The 19,714-nt window shown below is 41.1% G+C and overlaps 1 protein-coding gene across 2 annotated transcripts in view; it reads right to left on the minus strand.

The window, feature by feature from the left end:
* The window catches only part of LOC106892847 (transmembrane protein 263-like), a 224,896-nt gene that overhangs the window by 203,250 nt on the left and 1,932 nt on the right, over positions 1–19,714 (minus strand). Inside the window, exons 1-3 of one of the 2 annotated variants that reach the window (XM_014950394.1) lie at positions 19,245–19,332; positions 18,036–18,088; positions 7,202–7,292 (exon numbers count right to left, since the gene is read on the minus strand). In XM_014950394.1, coding sequence (XP_014805880.1) covers positions 7,202–7,271 — 70 coding nt within the window. In that variant the 5' untranslated portion in view covers positions 7,272–7,292; positions 18,036–18,088; positions 19,245–19,332. Of the gene's footprint in view, positions 1–7,201; positions 7,293–18,035; positions 18,089–19,244; positions 19,333–19,714 lie in introns of those variants that run through there. The other variant, XM_014950393.1, reaches the window with a different exon arrangement.

Here is a 19,714-nt window from a genome sequence, read left to right on the forward strand (position 1 = left end):
GAGAAGTGGAATAAAAACAATTTAAACAGCTTTCATGCTGTTTCTAGGAGACGGTGTAACGTAGCTGCTGAATGGGAGATGCCCGTTGTCAGCGGCAGGCACACAGCAGCAGTAACACAGAAGGGTTAGGGGGGTCAAAGAGGGAAAAAAAGGGGTACACGCAGACACTGGTTGAGCATTATTCCCATTTCACATTGCCCATTTCCCCCAGAGAACAAAACTAAAAGCATGGGGAAGCCAATAAAGACACTGGAGAATTTAAACAAGGAAGAATCTCAGCTTTTACTAAAACGACGACGATAATAAATTAAACACAGTATTAGAACTTGGAGAGATGTGAAAGTATTTTACAACTCTGCCAGAAATACTGAGGTAGACTTTACGTGGAAAACTGAGCTGACACTCCAGGTAATTTCTTTTTGCAGAAACAAGAACTGTTTTGACCAACAGAAGAGTATGGCTGCACAGAATCTGTGCCTTAAAAAGAGACAGATGATACTGAAATGTTGCTTTTCAGCCTCAGGCCATTTACAGAAGTAGCTCAGGAAATGTTTTTACAGATGAGAGGACACGCCAGGTACATAAAGTCCCAGCTCCAAAGAACAGACAGCCTCCTTGCTAATTTCTTTCTCTGCTTTTTAAGAAACCTGCCTTTCTGTTTGAAGTTATCTGACAAGTCCAATCACCTCTTCGAGGACTCAAAAACCCTGACAAGTTCTATATCAGGCAAAGTTCTATATTATTTATACATTATGATCACATTTTGTGTTTCAATTTTCACGTTATTTTCTACCTCTAAAAAGCTTAAAAAGTTACAATTTGTTATTTCGCATGTTGTTTTCTACCTCTAAAAGCTTAAAAAGTTACAATTTGTTATTTCACCATGCTCATTTATAAATAAGGACAGTCATTTCTGTTTCATACACAAAGAATACTATGGTTCAAGGAAGGCCAAACTGCTCAACTAAGGCCACAGAATAAGTCAACAGCAGAGCTAGGAAGAGATTAGAGCTGTCCCAGTTCCCAGTCTTGTGCTTCAGTTGTAAGACCACAGAACCGCAGAGGTGAATCCAGGCTGAGGACGTTGCCAACTGGCCATTAGACAAAAAAAGCAGATCATTTAAAGAGCTCCTCTGTAGAAGGATCTGACTGTTGGACCTCACCAGGTAGCATGTTGAAGAGAGTGGTTTGACTTGGGAAAGCAGAAGAGGGCTTAGCAGACAGCATAGTGCTGCACTGCCAGCTTCACGTGACTTCTTGAAGATAGTCTGGTAGGACACATACACACCTATGGATGGATGTAACGGATGACACCAAGAGCCACGTGCCTTAAAACCAAAAGGAAAGAGAGTTGCTATTCACTGCATCATTTTCTAAGGTGATTTCTTAGCGGTTATTTGGATATAGGCAGCTTGGGAACAAGCTTACTAAACATCACTCGCAACAAGAGCATGGACAACAGGGGGTAGCTCAAGTTTGCAGCACTTCAACCTTGGCATGGCGCTTACCGCGGCAAACATTTGCCCTGACAATAAAACTTTGTCTCTGATGGAGACTGCTCTCTGTAAAGAATAGTTTAGGCAAACTAGTTGGTAAAGTGCCACATGTTCTTCAAAAAAATGCATCTGTTTATTAGAAGTGTACCTTTTGGAAGTTAGACACCTGTAGCCTTGCATCTCAGATGAGATGCTTGAACAGCCATGTTCTTCTGGCATCTGCTGGCTTCAAGAAATTGCTGTGTTCTTACAAAAAAATACCCAGACATTACCCCAGTCTAATTAATTTCAGAAAACTCAAGCACATGGTAGTACCTCAAATGAAATTTAACCACACCTTTTTTTTTAAATAGATGCGTATAGATAATACATCTGAGTAAAATACTTGTATACAAAGACAATCCTGAATAAGTGATCCACAATATTCCCAGATACTTTGGATCAGAGATTCCCAAACTGTGGATAAGGAGTCCTAAAGCTTCCCACAGAAGTATACAATATACTTTTATCTTGCAGAAGATATAAAACAGCAGAAAAAGGCTATATGCCTCCATGGAGACAGATTATAAGGCTCACACAAGATACTACGCTCTAAATTGGTGTAAATCATCTGATTTACAGTAACTATCCATGTGTGCTCTTTACCCACAGCAAGTGTAAAACAATTTGAATTAGGAACACCACAGTTATTTGGAAAGTAAATTTCCCAAGATTTGTTATATACTGCAGAGCTGCTAAGACCCATTGCTTTTAATAAAGCTTTACTCCACAAGGCCCAATCTGTCTGCAACAAAGGAGGAACATCTCTGCTAGGTCTGAAAACCGCGGAAGAGATAGCAGATGGTTCAGACATAAGACTCATGCTCATTGCCAAATTGATCATAGTAGGCTGGCTGACAAAATTTTAATGCTTAATATTTAAAGATCATGGAGGAAGGAACCGGTTTGTAAACTCCCAAGAGGGGCTACTGCTGTTAACTAGTGACACAGCTTTTCAATCAGACCACACCACATTGCACTCAACTTTGGTGTCCTCAGTACTAGTTAGCAACGTAGGACCAAAAGAAACTGCAGCCATACCCCAGTATCTACCAGGGATGCATTCCTGAAACATGTAACATTTAGTAGTTTGACAGAATAAAGCTACTTTTACCATAAGAATTAGGGTAATAGATGGGGGACATAGGCAGCAACTTCAGAAAGAGACTTTAAACACACAGAGACAGTAAGAGCATCACAGAATGGCTGAGGTTGGGAGGAACCTCTGGAGATCATCTCGTCCACCCCCCCTGCTCAAGCAGGTTCACTTAGCTCGGACTGCCCAGGAGCACATCCAGGCAGCTTTTTAATATCTGGTGAGAGACTCCAAAACCTCTCTGGGCACACCATTCTAGTGTTTGGTCACCCTCATAGTGAAAAAGTGTCTCCTTATGTTCAGTTGTGTTTCAGTTTGTGTCCACTGCCTCCTGTCCTGTTACTGGGCATCATTGAGAAGAGCCTAGCCTGGTCTTCTTCACACTCTCCCTTCAGGCACTTGAATACATTGGTGAGTTCCTCCTGAATCTTCTCCAGGCTCAACAGTCCCAGCTCTCCCAGCCTTTCCTCACAGGAGAGACCCTCCAGGCCCTTAATCATCTTCGTGGCCCTTTGCTGGGCTCCTTCCAGCATGTCCATGTGTTTGTCATACTGTGGAGCTCAGAACTGGACACAGTACTCCAGCTGTGGCCCCATCAGCACCAAATACAAGGGCAGGATCACTTCCCTTAGTCTACTGGCAACGGGATGCAGCAGCAGGAATAAGGTCAGGGTCAGTGATTCAGCAAATAGAAGAGATCAAGATCCGAGTCGTCCAATAAAAGAGATGCTCCTGTTCCATAATTGATCATTTACAGAAGATTTAATCACCATCAGATTTCACTGCCATCACCTTCCTTGGGCGATTTAATGGAAAAGGACAGAAAAGCAAGGCAGTGACAACAATTAACAGTGCACTGTATTAAACGATGAGCAAGAGGAGTCCGAAACAGTGGCTAAAGGAACAACAGATACAGCGAGGTGTCGCCATACTCGAGGAGCTGGATCTAGTTCTCTCCCTATGATCAGACTGAGATTTAACAGCAAACATCTGAGATCACAGACTCTACCTGAAAAGCAGCTCGGCCCTCGAGCACGTGGCCCCACGGACCAGGTACTGCCAAATCCCTGAGAAGAGGAAAACATTTCATATCCCTTAAAACAGACTCAACCCTCTCCAGAGCTCCCTGCCCTTCAATGTTTGGTGACGGTAACCATAGCCTTCCCTGGGAAGTGTTAAAGCACTCCAGTGTTTTTTGGTGACGGTAACACGCAGCCTTCCCTGGGAAGTGTTAAAGCACTCCAAATGCTAATGACTACCGCTCCCCCGCACTTGCCTTTTAACTAAGAAAAAAATAAATAAATGAATAAATAAAAAGCATGTTAACGAGATCAAAGAGAAAGGCAAGATGAAGGAGGAATACAAAATAAAAAAATGTGAATTGGGCAGATGGACCGGGAAAGTCAAGGGGTAAAATATCATTATTAGGGGATAAACAACCTTCCTGCGGCAGCACGGGCGGCAGGCTCCCCTCCCTAAAGGCCGCAAAAGTAGCTTATGGGAGAGGAGTTAATTGGTTTAACGACTTTCTCCGGTTGGCGGGGGCGGGTGCCGGGCGAAGCGGGGAGCGGCATTGCCGGGCCTGCAGCGCCCCCCCGCGGCCGCGCCCCCGCACCCACACCCGCACCGGGGAAACCGCGGGTATCGACGCCGCTGATGCCAACGCATCTTCGTTATAAAAAGAAAAAAAAAAAGCCCCTTTTGACATCTCATATCACTTGCGGGATCTTGCATCGGCTGTGCTTTAACTCTTTTTTTAACATTTAAAGAAGTCACCAGATTTAACTTCGACAGCAGATAAAATAAATGGATGCAGGTTCACACACACCCCCCCCTCCACCTCTATTACCTTTCAGGGATTTCCTGGTTAATCTCCTTTTTAAAAAAAACCACAAAACTTGCCTTTCCCTCCAATGCTGACAGGCTGCCACGCTGCACCTGAAGCCGTTTGCTGCTCTACACCCCTGCGACCCACACATTAACACCTGCTCTGTTGAGTTTTGTGGGTGAGGGACTTGTAAAAATCATCCTTTCCGTTGCAGAAGGCCATAGAATCATAGAATTGTCTAGGTTGGAAGAGACCCTTGGGATCATCGAGTCCAACCATCTACCCTACTCTACGAAGTCCTCCCCTACCCCATGCTGCAACACCGCTCAGAAACAGGACAACCCTTTTATTTCATTGCAATATTTGTGTGGCACAGTGCTTCCAGTTCCCCTCCTTTCGGGAGGGGAGTCATTGAAGGGTCACCTTTTATTTCATTGCAATATTTATGTGGCACAGGGCTTCCAGTTCCCCTCCTTTCGGGAGGGGAGTAAACGCACCGTGGGGGCTAAAAAACAAAGTCCCAATGATGCAATTTGGTGAAATAATGGATTGTGCTAGAAGGACACGGGCTCTGGAGAGCTTTCCATCCCTCACGCGCTCATTACCAGACGACGAGCAGACACAGTCTCCAATTCACAGATCCCAGGAAACAAGAGTGCAGCAGTCATGACAACAGGGTTTATTTATTTATTGCAAAGCCTTTGATTTAACTAGGAAAAGCGCTATCAGAAGAAAGCAGAAAACAGCAGAAGAGCAAGAACAAGACGACAGTACTGAATGGCATTTCATAGTAAAAGGACTTCAGAGATCTGCTTCTTTCATGGGTTATTTGTAATCACTCCTGCACCTACTTGATCCTTGCAATAATTCCAGTTGGTCTGTTGTGGGTTTTGCCAGCTTCTAAGGAAGACTCCTGTTCCTCAGCTCCACTAATACACAGAGCCAGCTTTACATTCAGCATAATCCTGATGCCTCTTTCAGGAGCTATTTTTCCACCTCTCCTCCCAACCAGTCTCTAGTTTCAGTTATGCTCTCAATACCCCTCCTATTTCGTTACTCTTAACATCATTGTAAATTTTAAAAGTCCATCCTGAGCTCAGACTTTAAAAGAACTCACAGTACCTGCTGTACCACTGCTTAATCACATCAGCTCAACTGTTACAGTTCTTTTTCTTCACCCTGGCAAAGTGGGCATATCTAGAGCACACACTTCTCCCACCCCACCCAACAAGTCATGGAAGTGCAATATTAATGCCGACATTTTTCATCATCTTTCAGGCACAAGCAAATACTTTCATTTACAAAAACTTCGTTTGCAAAAAACAGCCATATCTGGAAAAAAACAAACCACCACCCTTCTGATTACAAAATTCAAAGCCATAGTTCAAAAACCTAAGGCTACTCCGGATCAGCTGATGAGACAAGATGATGTCCTGTGTTTTACATTTCAGGATATGGTCCCTAGGCTTGTGTAATCATCTGCTCAGGCTAGTGACCAGCATTCTTTCTTCAACAACACACTGTCATTACATGCTGACTTGGCAGTACTTACAGGGGGGGTGAAGGGGAGGAAAAAAAATATCAAGATGATCTCCTCTGTGTGTATATATATACAGTAATCACAACATCTTCCATGTTTGTTTCCTTCTGGCTTTATAGGAGTTGCAAAAAGAAACTTTCACTTACCTCTATGTACTGTAATTGCCAACAGAGAGCACATGAAATAGCAGAACAAGAAATTACAACTTAACGAGAAAACTGTAACAGAACATTCAACAAGAAGTGATGGAGCAGCAAATTCCTAAAACCATCTAACTTGGTTGATACTCCCTTTAAGAATGGCTGTCAGCATAAATGCTGTATCAGCATCCTATTCTCTTAGAGGAAAAATATAAAACACATTTATGTTTCCTAGAGACGTGCCATGGTGTTTTACCAGTAAATTGCTAATAATCTCGGCACTCTCCGGGTTGTTTAAGCCATCCACAGCAATTAGGAGTGATTGTGTTTTAAAAGTCACTGAAATGGAGACGAAGTTCAAATCGTATCATCACTTATGGCAATGTTAGCAGCTTCTATTCAGAAGAAAGCAACACCTATTTTGTTGCATATATAGAATGTCTGCAACATTTGCACAGTGGGAAAAATCCGTTCCCTGTATAAATCCAGGACATGTCATCGCAAACAAGGCTTTTAATTAAAATTGGCATTTTTGAGCCTCCTACTGACTGACAGCGTCTCACTGCCTCCTCCTCAGATGGCTAAACTGGCTTCCAAGAGAGATGGCGGAAAGAAACAAAATCACTAGAATACCTAAGTTTGACAAGTCTCTGCTGGGGACAATTTCAATATCAGGATGCTGCAGAGGGAGGTAAGGAAAGAACATATGACTGCTTCGGAAGTCTTCCCTAATGAAGGCTCAAAACATCAGAAACAAGACAGGAGAGGAGGCATTATATTTCTAAGCCTACAGAGTGAATAATCAAGGAGGCCAATTTTAATCAGAAACCGTATTGTTAAAGAGAATGCAGAACTATGTCCCCACCTCAGCAGGTGAAGCTTTCTTTGAATGCAAGAGGCTAGACCTCTGGCTTAGAGGTTAGTTCAGCTGTCAGCATTGACAGAAAATAGGCAGAGGTAGGCTCTCAAGCCAGATAGACAGATAAATAAGACAGACTTCCTTGGCCAAAACATTTTCCCTAGTTTAATGCAAAGAGTTTATATAGACTGCTCGTGGTGTACCTTCGGGAGGCTCTTCCCGCAGATGAGGAGGCAGTTCTTCACTACTTGTCTCCGTTTCATCTTCTACCATCTGTGTTTCCAAGCTAGGTCCCTGCAGAACAGAACAGCAAGAGGAGGTAAATTGGAGAAAGTTCAGAAAGGAACCACAGAAATAATTACAGGATTAGATAATATGCCAGACAGTGAGGACACAAGGAGCTCACTTTAGCTGATGAAAAAGAAAGCTGCTGGGAGATCTGTTTGCAGTCAAATTACTTACAGAGGGGAGGAGAAAAAAAAGGAAAAGAGGATTTTCCAAGCTAGCAAGCAAAGCTACAAGGGTCTGAGTAAACTAAAAACCAGGAATTCAACAGTGAAGCACAATTTCTAAACAACTATTTCTAAACCACACAATACAGTAATGAATTCAAACCCCCATTTACCAAGGGTAGCAGCAGATTCACCATCACTTGGAATTTTCAGGGGAAAAAAAAACATCCAATCTTTGATTTATCTTACCAAGACTAGATTCTGAAATGTCTGGGGCCTGTTCAATACAGAAGGAGGTCAATATGGTCCATACTAATGATCCCACACCTCATTTTTCAAAGGAAGACAAACCAAACTGGTTTACAATCTTCTAACCCATCCAAGTCCACTGACCATGTAGTTTTCCCCGTGCGTGCATTTGTGCCTGCGTGTGTAACATTCTATACCAACCACTCCTGAAAAAGCTACCAGACTGCCCTCTGAAGTTTCACATTTCCGCTTTCCAGCCTTCAGGATCATGGAAAGAGCCTGCAATGCTGCTGCTAGAAGCACGTAAACAGAATTACCAGATTTGTAGACTTAGCATTCACTTGTATTTAAGGCTGCTGAACTCACTTTGCACACACAATATTTCCATGACTCGTGGAGCTGTAAAAGTGTAGTTACTTTTTCAGTTTCAAGCCGCCAAAGAGGGGAAAAAAAAAAACCCACCAAACAAAATCACCATCTGCTCCTCCCCTCCCTTTTTTTGTTTTTTTTTTTCAAAAAAGTAACAGCAGTTTAAACATTAGGCACAGCTAAAGAGCTTCTTAAAAAGAACCCAAAACACTAATCAATTTTCTCCTTTTGGAATACTAGTACAGTCAAGAGTGAAATCAGAAACTTAGCGGTCATTAGGAAATGAGGCTTTTGTGCACTTTGAAAACATGGGTTTTTGAAAACATGAAAACATTACTGGGTTTGTAGTCTGAACTATCTGAAAATGTGTATTAACGTATGCAGCTGGAAGGTTACTGAAGCCAGCCTACGTACCAATATATCAATAGCTTGCAAGATTTTATTACTTGAACTTGGGAAGAAAAAAGGGCACATAACATTAAAGCTGCAGTATTTATTTTCATACTTTCCAAACCCTGTGACTGCAAAGCTACCCCCAAGAGCACTGCACGCCTTCCCTTGCTTCATTTTGCACTTGATAAAGACTAACACACTTTTTCAATTCCTTCCTCTGCACAGGTAGCTTACATTTTCATTCATTCCCGATTTTTTTCAACCAAATGGACATGAAAACAAGAAACACCAGCACATTGTTCAAGAGTCTGATAGCAGGGAAGAACAGACCAGGCAGGTGAAGTGTACACACCTGTTCTGTTAGTGCCACTGTCACAACCCTGATTTCTGTCATCCATGACTACACAAGCTTTATCTAAGCTATTTACCTATTTCTCCTCATTTAAAAACACCTGGCCCCACCTGCCCAGCTTCAGTCAATAAACAGTTCAAACATTAAGTCATGCCTTCCCCGATAGTCCATGGCTATCATGGAAAGGAGAAAAAAAAAATTTTACCCCAAGGGTACAGATGAGAAAGTAGTAAATTACCTGACTTAAAAATCAAGTGCCAATTTTAATTGCCAATTAAAAATCAAACCCAGAAGTCAGTTATCAACACTGATGGTCTGTTGACTATCAACACTGAGGTCTGACCATCCCCTCACTTCACCTAAATAACATGATCTAGATTTTAAGAATGTGTAAACAATTCTAATTAAAAATCAGACCCAGAAGTCAGTTATCAACACTGAGGTCTGACCATCTCCTCACTTCACCTAAATAACAGGATCTAGATTTTAAGAATGTGTAAACAATTCTGGGTAGGAGCAACACATTGAATATAGAGCATGTATTTGAATAAGTTTCTCCATCCACCACAGGCAATGTATTTATATACACTTCTTTCCTACCCATTAATGCCACACAGAGAGAAAGAAGACAAGACTACATTAGTATACCAAATCAGAATATTTATTTTCATATAAAAGATAGAGGCATGTAGTACATGAGGCATCAATATTTGCCTTGCAAACATTCTGAACAACTCTAAGAAATCCTAAACTAGAATTGGTCTCAGATCCAAATCCTTTGCTAGTACCTTCCAGTTTGCAACACCAAAATTACTTTAAAAAAAAAAAAGTAACAGACCCCTCTGAACAAGGCAAACCTTAAGTCCTTACTAACTACACGCTGCCCAAGGAGACAATCCAACTTCCAGGGACTAAAAAAAAACCTGTAAGAAAAACATTATCTTTCTTTCTTCAAAATAGTCAATAGTGTCATTTTGCTATCGTGAGGCAGACCTGCTCAGTGGCTTCTCCCAAAAACAGTCCGCAATAGTGATGCTCCTTAGGCTTACAGTTCCTGTCGTCTACATAAATACAAAGAGGATGCAAAATGCTATGAAAAGTGAGTGGTAGCATTATGGTTTTTTCCCCCTTATGCATGAACTACTACTCAGGGTTCACCAGCAATACAGCTCTCCAGAAGGGTGGTCATCACTGACAATACTTACCCTGAAATAAAGGTTTATCTTAGTTGAAGGTCAACCTTAGCCTTAAGCTAGTATTAACAAATCCAGCTGTGAAGACAACAGACCACTGTAAAGTCCACATCTGAGAAGCTGTTTGCCATCACCTACTTCCCTCAGGGTTCACCAGCAATACAGCTCTCCAGAAGGGTTGTCATCACTGACAATACTTACCCTGAAAGAAAGGTTTATCTTAGTTGAAGGTCAACCTTAGCCTTAAGCTAGTATTAACAAATCCAGCTGTGAAGACAACAGACCACTGTAAAGTCCACATCTGAGAAGCTGTTTGCTTTCCTGTAGGTCCCTCCAATTCAAACCTTTAACACTTGGCACTGGAATCCCAAAGAAGATAAATACATAATCCAAGACTGTACTTTCGTAGAACATTCTTAATATCTAACAGAAATTGCCAAAATTTTTGAAGATTTTTTCACTACTCAAAAAACAATCTCAACACAGCATATTTTGAACAGTATTTGGTATGCATTTCCTGTATTCTTTTGAGAATCTCCCCCCCCAAAAAAACCACACTGAAAAAAACTGATTTATAAATTTCTTTTTATTGCAAAATTCAATGTTAAAAATTGAAAACATAGTCTAGACTGGAGCACAGCATGTCAAGTAACCAAAAACTTAACTTTTTTTTTTTGTTTTGCAAGAAACCTTGAAATCTTTATATTTCCTGGTTCCTAAGATGAAATTAGAAATGTTTTCTATATAACCCAAGTCCTTATCTCATTGATATGTTATCACTATATATAATTACCTATAATACAGGGAGCTTCTAGGAATAGTCTTGTAAACATTTGTGTTTATCAGACTTCAGCTTAGCAGCTTAATCATTGAGACCAGTGAATAAACGTGCCCAGTGCTGGTACTGAATTTCACTAAGTAATTAAAATGTAAAACAGTTAACAGGAGATGAGCTCCTAGGTTCTCGCATCTGATTCTAGAAAACTTAAGGCTCAAACACTAACAGGTAGTATTAGCAAGATTATAAAGTCTCTTTACAATGGCTACTTCTATTAGCACATCCATCGCTTTTTTTAGTTACATCTGCTGCATTCAATACTTAAGTTCTGGCAGCACAGTAATCTACAGCAATCAAATATTCCAGGAAATTGTTTTCTAAGAAGATTTATAATTAAGTTACAGTTAAAGCTGTTGGTCTTAATTTTTTTTTAATACTATTATTTCAAGAATGAGGCATCAATTACCTTTGTTTTTTCATTCTTAAGGACCCTTGACAGACAAATAGGAGAATGGGATGCACACAACTGTGTAAGTTACCAGCGTGCAGATAAGCAGCTGTGCAGGGTCCAGCAATTCTATAATAATCCTCTGGAGTTGCAGCCATGGAAGTAGTAACGTACACAGATGTTGCTTTTGCTTTTATGTACCCTCCAGGAGCATCTTGGATACAGGAAGATGTATCAGCAGTTCAGAAACATCAGTAGATCATTAACCGTACAATATTATTTCAGTTATTTAGGGTTTGTACAGCCTTTTTAATTGAGACTGTGGTTCCATTCCTCACTAGAGCCATTGCAGAAGCACAGATTTAAACAAGTATGATTACAGGAATAGTCAGGTTATGCCATGGAGCCTAGGAACATGTAACTAAGAAAAACCTCTTGGCTCTCCAGATACGGTCCCTGCTCTCACCAGCAAACAGATCGTACAAATCCTTTCAGCAATTGATGAGTTTCTGACTGTGAGCACTATTAAGATTTATTAGCAATTTTTATATGTCATATTTTAAAACAAGATCTGAGCTGACCAGAAGCAAGTCAACTCAAGCAGAGGCAATACCCAGCCTTCCAAACTGAAGGGATGGCTGTGCCAATTCCAAGGGAACTCACTCTGTCCCTCCCAACAGTTTCAACAAACTACAAGGAAACCAAAAAGCTTTGTATAAACACAGCAAATGCTAAAGATCAAGAGGAAAAAAAACCTACAGGGATTCTCAAAGAAACTCCCTGGGGAACATATTATCCTATGCTCTGATCACACTGTATGACTACTGACCTTACAGTGCAGTTTAACTCAAACACTGTGGGCTGCTGTGACCCAGTAAATTAGTGTGTGTTTGCTGTCTTATACCATGTTTTATCGAAGGCTTTGTATTAACAGATAGAGGAGACAGCAAGTACTGAACTAAACAAGTGTGACAAATCACCTACAAGCATTCCAGACTACACCTCATGCTTTTGGATGCAATACTTTTAAGAATAATTCTGACCAGAACTTCAGCGACATGCTCGTATTTTCAGTATATTTAAAGCCCATATATTTTACAAGTGCTGTGATAAATCCATGCATGACAGAAAGAGGGTTCCTACCTAGTGAGGGTCAGCGTTTTCCACAAGGTACTGAGGAGGACTCAAAGATTAAAAAGAAGAATCCATCTGTGCAAAATTACTAGAATTGAATGAGTTCACGGCAAATAACTTCACATTTCCTTCAGTTTCTGACTACTAATAGAAAGACACTTCACTGCTGTTTCCAACCAAGCAGAACTTATAACGCTGTTCCTTCTTGCCATCCTGGAAACACAGTATTCTTAAAAAAAAAACACACAAAAAACCAAAACCAAAAACCAACCAACCAAAAAAAATCCCCCAGATAAGCAGAACCAAAAGAAAATCCACAACATGAATCCTCTTCTCCAGTATACTAAGTTTTCTTAGCAATTATTTCCCCCTTGCAGAACACAAGCTGGAGAAACATAAAGCCCACAGCCACGACTTCAGCAGCAGCTCAATGGCTCAGTTCTCAGACCACCTGTTGGAAATTATTCTAAAATCCGTAGCTTTAGCTACTACTTTCTTTGTGCATTTTTCTAGTGAAAGCAGTATTTATTTCCTGACCTAGATCTTTGTATTTCCATTCTTGTTCCTGAACGCTTTACTCCAGTTTTTCCCTTTCTGACATTCATCTTCACAATTATTTCTATTCTGGACTTGAGCCCAGAATCTCACCTCTTTCACTGTTCAAAACTGCCTCATTCCTCGTAAAGCCCCTTCTTAAGAGCCCCCAAGGTCAGACCTACTTCATTCCATGCAAAACTTCAACTGCCAGCCTAAATCACATGTTCTCTGCCTTTCCTAACACTGTCTTTCAGACCCGGCATTCTATGCAGGCACAATCCCAATAAAGCAATTTAGCAGTGGATAATTAGTGGCAGCAGAGGCTTCACCCCTCCACATCTGTGACTTCACACATCAGCTTTCCCAGCACAGGTCCAACACCTCTTTTGCATAGCACCAAATATATTTCAATTTTAACTACAAAGGATAGATGCACCCCAAAAGAATTATAAGAGTCACTGGGTCTGTGGGAAGAAACAAGTGAAATAATCCCCAAATATAGGGTCAGTTTGAGCGCTTTGGGAAACTATAATGATGCATTTTAAGTATCTTAATGAAAGCACTGACTATTTTTGCATTATGCTGAAAGAATGCTTATTGCATGCCCACAAGACTAAAAACTACACGGTTTCCCACACATTTGCATACTTTGCCCCTTCCTAAAAACCACAAAAAACCCAGCTCTCCTCATCCCAGGTTCACTTCTTCCACATGGGGATGAAATGATACATACTATGACTGGGCTGAATGTGTGCAGATGCCAAAGGGCTTGTCAGGTCCAGGAATAATGAAGCTGACCTTCATCAGGCTTTCCTACAATGACATCATTAATGATATTGTTAATTTGGGATCTCTCCGCTATCCAATCACTGTTACGGAGCTCCTCTGAAATTCTTCTATAATTCATGTTTAATCGAAGGAAATTATTCCATCTTCCATATTTGAAAGTGGCTCGTGGCTCAGAATGTCCTTTCTGCTTCTACACAATTACAAAAAGCTTCAATTCCTACAGAAAGCAAGGGGGTTGTGGTTTTGGTTGTTTTTTGGTTTTTTTGGTTTTGTTTTTTTTTTAAACAAAGAGGATTTTAAACAAGCAGACACTGGGTAGGTAGCTCAACATGACAACTCCCTTTTATCAAGGTTCAACAAGGCCAAGTGCCAGATCCTGCACTTGGGTCACACCAACCTTCTGCAGCGCTCCAGGCTGGGGGCAGAGGGGCTGGAGCTGCCTGGCAGAAAAGGACCTGGGGGTGGTGGTCAACTCTGGGCTGAACATGAGCCAGCAATGTGCCCAGGTGGCCACGAAGGCCACCAGCATCCTGGCCTGTGTCAGGAACAGCGTGGCAAGTAGGACTCGGGACATGATCATCCCCCTGTACTGGGCACTGGCGAGGTCCCACCTTGAGTGCTGAGTCCAGTTTTGGGCCCCTCGCCACAAAAAAGACATTGATGGGCTGGAGCAGGTCCAAAGAAAGGCAATGGACCTGGTGAGCGGTCTGGAGAACAAGTCTTGTGAGGAGAGGCTGAGGGAGATGGGGTTCTTCAGCCTGGAGAAAAGGAGGCTGAGGGGAGACCTTATTGCTCTCTACAACTCCCTGAAAGGAGGGTGTAGAGAGGTGGGGGTCAGTCTCTTCTCCCAAGTCACAGGCGACAGGACAAGAGGAAATGGCCTCAAGTTGCACCAGGGGAGGTTCAGATTGGATATCAGGAAAAAATTTTACACCAAAGGGGTTATTAAGCACTAGAAGAGGCTGCCCAGAGAAGTGGTTGAGGCCCTGGAAGAGACTGCCCAGAGAAGTGGTTGAGGCCCCATCCCTGGAGGTATTCTGAAGACGGGTTGACATAGTGCTTAGAGACATGGTTTAGTGATGGGTTTTTTCAACAGAGTTAGGTTGATGGTTGGCCTAGATGATCTTAAATGTCCCTTCCAACCTAAACAATTCTATGATTCCAGGTAGCTGAGGGTCTACAGGTACTTAGCTTCAGCTGAAGCACATCACCCCCCAACCATCTCCCTATACACTACTGCTCAGACAACCACACTCAGGCAGGGAAACAAGTTTGAAACTATCACTGCCCCTTTGTGAGGCAGGCCCCTGTTGCAACTTCTACTTCAGCAATGAATTTTCAGCATATTGGGGAATTAAGACTTTAATTTAAAATTTTCTAAATGTAATAGGAGTGTTCCACTGAATCTGCCATTGCTATTGATTGCTCACCCACACCTCAGGGGTTTCCAAAGTCGGCTGGATTTTTCCTGCAGAGGGTAAAAACATTGATCTGCAACCATAAACATTTTTTTTTTTTTTTTGCTTTCCTGTAGGTTTAAGAAAGCCTCTTGATGGATGCTTTGCTTTTAATTTTGCAAAACAAGGTTCACTCATAATGAGAGCTTCTGGGCCAGGTTTCAGCCTGAGGGGAATTTCAGTTGCAGTTATAAATCCCCAAGAACACTAAAGGAAAGTACAGAAATAGAAATGCTGAGGATGACAGTAGTGTAAAATTATAGCACTTTGTTCAAAGTATGCTGTAAGAAAGAACCAGAAAAGTTGCTTAGATGACTTCTTCTCTGCATTTGGACAGAGGCTATGATTTTAACAACGCTTAATTTTGTCCTGACAACAGGACTGGAGGAGAGAGGCAACGAGAGCAAGTTTTAATGTTACAAATTCCAAATCAAGATTGAGTTCTATTGTTCTCAGCACAAGAGTCAAATCCTATTTTACAGCAATAAAACAACTTTGTACTGTGAATAATCCTAATTAGGGTTTACTTGGCATAAATAACTTTTCAACAACAGTACTGACACCACAATATTTTCTCTATTAAGCAAGCCAGTAAACAGTCTGGTTTACACTTTTTACATCTACACTTTCTATGGGGCAGATAACATCATTTATACAGCAAAAAGCCAACGCAGTCTGCTCAGTGGTGGTTCACACAGGTCTGGATTTTGAACTAATTATTGTATTGCGTTTTGATTTGATCAACCATTTATTTTCCATTGGAATTTTACCTACTAAATCTACTCTGGCACAAAGTAAGAGTGTTCTTAAAGAACAAACCAGACTTTATTTCATCACGTACCGGCCTGGCCCAAAGAGAACACTTCTCACTCTGGGCAGGTTAACCAGCGTTGGACCAAAAGGATACCACACAGCAGTGTAAAGACCAAAAAGTTACCCTGAAAGAGGCCAAGTAATTTGCTGTTGATTCTAATTTAAAGCACTGCCACCATAAGGAAGGGTATGCCTTGTCCAGAACACCGTTTATATTCAAAACTGACTGTGCCGAATTGCATTTGTTTGGAAAAAAAGAAGTTACATGAAGGCAAAGCGTAACTCCAGACCCTAGCAATGGTTAAAGTTGGGGGCAGGCTTACACATAAAAAAAAAAGTTATTACAGAAATACCTAACAGGCTCTGGAAAAGAAAACAGCACAACCTGGAATGATGCAGGACCAAAGCATGACCCTGCATCACAGCAAACCAATCTGAAAGCAATTAAATAATTACCAATAACGATATCTCAAAAATATCAATTAACTCACACCGCTAACTGACCATTCACTGATTTCTACAATAAAACCTGAATTCAAAGTACATAAGCACACAACCAGCTTGAAAGATGAGCACTCCCCCCCGAAAGAGTGTGACAAGAGACATCACTAGAACAGAGCTGAACATCTTGCCAAAAATCTTCAATTTTTTTTAAAATAAGAGACACCAAAAAATAATGTTGCAAATCTATTTGAAGTTAAAAAGTTGTTCCAAAAGCACCCAAAGTCATTTCAAATGCCAGAAACTGAGGTTAAAAAAATAAAATATTTTATTCACTCCAGAACTTGTTTCTGTTTCCTTACCTCATTAGGAATTTCAAAATGCGCTTTCTGCAAAACACCAAACATTTCTGAATTAGCTGGGAGATTGTAGTATGATGTATTTATCACCTAAGTTTTAACTTGATTTTGTTGGTGGCTAGGTAGCTACATCTGTTTCCTTTCTTCCAAATGAGTTTTAGCTCAGATCAGAGCTCTTTTAGCTCAGTGTTGCTTGTTGCTCTATGCATTTGTTGTTGCAGTGTTTTAACATTTCAGATAAAATATTTACTGACTGTACAGAACAAACATTACAGCTTCCAGTACTATCAAGCTCTTCAATTTCACACCAAACCCGCATGCCTTAAACTTGACAGCCAGCAGCACTGCCAGCAATAATGCCCCTTTTATTTCAGGTTTCATAGAGATCTCATTTTCTTTCAAAATAACTGCGAGAAGTGTTAAGTAAGATCACAACTGGCCACATATAAGATTCCAACCACACTTACTTCACTCAGCAACTAAACAGCCATCGGAGAGAGAAAGCACTGGATGGTTGTAAACACAAGCAACACAACTACAAAGTAAAAATTCTTTCTGGCAGCAACAGTTTTGGCAATGTCTGCTTTTTACTTTTGAGGATCTGCAAGTGCACAGACTCCCTCCAAAATAAGTTTTTTTAGACTGAAAGGAAGCCCAAGAATTGCACTAGACCTTAGGCAGCTTTGCAAAAGCATTAAGATTCTAAGATTTGCTAACACAAGAAATAAGCCACTTTTGTGACTTCCAGTAAGTTAAACCAGCAACAACATTTCTTTTGAAGAAACAGCTCAGGAGCTCTATTACTGCCCTCACCAATGTAAGCATGTACTTTGCCCAGAACTTTGGAAGCTTGTAACCTCTTCCCATCTCTCTGGAATTCAGCTGAAACACTGGGAAAGGAAAACCACCAGAAAGTTCATTGATAAAGAAAACTGGATATAGCAAATCATAGGGAAATACTGAAGTCAGAATTATCTGCAGAATATGCAGTTCACGTTTCCTTTTACTCACTCTCTCTTACATTCACTCTCCTCCTACTTCCTATAGCAAGTTTAGGACAACGTGCCAGGAAAAAAAAAAAAGAAAAATATTACTACATACTCCATAGAAAGCAATACCTTTTCTCTCTTCTCCTTTTTATAAGCTGTTTCTTTACTTAGTACTTTTCATTTCATTTCTACTGTCAAGAGCCCTGCTAAAGTACATTTCATTTCTACTGTCAAGAGCCCTGCTAAACAGGATCAGAGACATGTTTTTAAAAAAAGGTACATACACATCAAGTTTTCACACAGGACAATCCATGACATCCTCCAGGAACAGAGCTGTCTGTAAATACAAGCAAGAGAAATATTTACTCAGGCTCTCCATAACTTTTGATGCTTCATCCTCAAAATACCTTGCCTTTATCTGGTCTCTAGGATTCATCTGCTGACATCAAGTATCACAGAGAATCAGAGAAACAGAACAACTACAGGCAGTAAGTTCACATTTGTTCTCTTAAATACAGCCATAAGTTTCTAAAAGGAAAAATGTCACATTTATGACACCTGTCTTATCCCAAAATACATAACTTAAATCTGAGCACATGCCAACGCACCACAAGCTCTCAATTCTACTTTGGAGAATTACTTCAACTCAATAAAATGGGGAGAAAGTACTTGTGTGTACAATCACATCTTGAATTTGCCTTCCCAAACACAACCTTCACTACAACCTGACACTCCCAATGCCTTTCATTCCTCTGGCTTTGGATTAGTTAGAGCAGTGACAGGAGCAGTGTTAGATGCAGTCACTGCAGCAGTGACCCTACCAGGTAGCCACCAAGGACTATCCCAACACCCCGATTCATTTACTGGCTGAAGATAAGGCAGGAAGAGGCTCTTTTAGCAGAGATACAAGCACATTCTCCAGTGCTGCCCAAGACCTGAGAAATCCAGTGTTTAGTCACAACAGAAGAATACTAAAAACATACTGTATTGTGGGACAGCAACTGGTGGCTGACAGTGTGATGGACATTGGGGATTTGATCATCTCCTCACAATTCTCCATCCCACTAACAAATAAAACTGCCCTCCCCCTCAACAGACCTGTTACCCAGGCTCTTATTGCAGCCTGAGAAGGTGTATTTCCTTGCCATCAAGATGATCTGCCCTTGAAGGAAAGCAAACACTCTTGCAGCATTCATCACAAATCACTTAAATTCTCCTGCACATAGGAGGAGTCCACTTCCAAGCTGATGGGCTCTCATCCCTGTCCCATAGCGCAGGAAATGGGGGCTCCAACCAGTTTTCTATTTTCCATAGCCTGAAAGGGCCCAGAGATGCCACCCTTCAGCGCTGCCACTAGTTGAAAGAGATGGGGACAGAAGCAAAGTACCCATAGAGACTAGCTTGAATCCAATCCAGCTTCAGCACCTCAAGCTTCAAAGTATGACTTTGCCACACTACTTTATTTCACTCTACCTTTTTAATAGGGTACTTACATTATTTGATTTGTTTAAAAATAAAATACATCAAGCTTCAGTTTCCTCAGCAACAATCAAACATCAGTGATGGATCCAGGAAGGATCACCTCCACAGCAGAACTCCCCTGATGTTACCACTTACTTCTCTTCACCTGCTTCTTCACTCCTGTAAGTAGGCAGATCATCTTTATAGATATTAGCATCATCTTGTTTTACTTTGACAGCAACCTGCTAACCTGCATCGATGAGAAAGGCTCACAACCAATACTGCTAAAATACACACAAATGCAAGTGTATTCCCCAAGACATAACAACAACTATGGGAGAAACAAACAAGACGGCTTTTCAAAAAGCTTGGTTCTGATTTATTCCCTGCAATGATCAACAACTTAAACTCTGATGTGTTTTAAAGTCACACTGAGCTATTTGTGAGCAGGTCCATAAAAGTGATTCAGATCTAATTCTCACACCACACTGAACCCCCCCTC

The sequence above is a fragment of the Calidris pugnax genome, unplaced genomic scaffold (assembly GCF_001431845.1).
Source record: "Calidris pugnax isolate Ruff unplaced genomic scaffold, ASM143184v1 scaffold68, whole genome shotgun sequence".
Classification (NCBI taxonomy): Eukaryota; Metazoa; Chordata; class Aves; order Charadriiformes; family Scolopacidae; genus Calidris; species Calidris pugnax.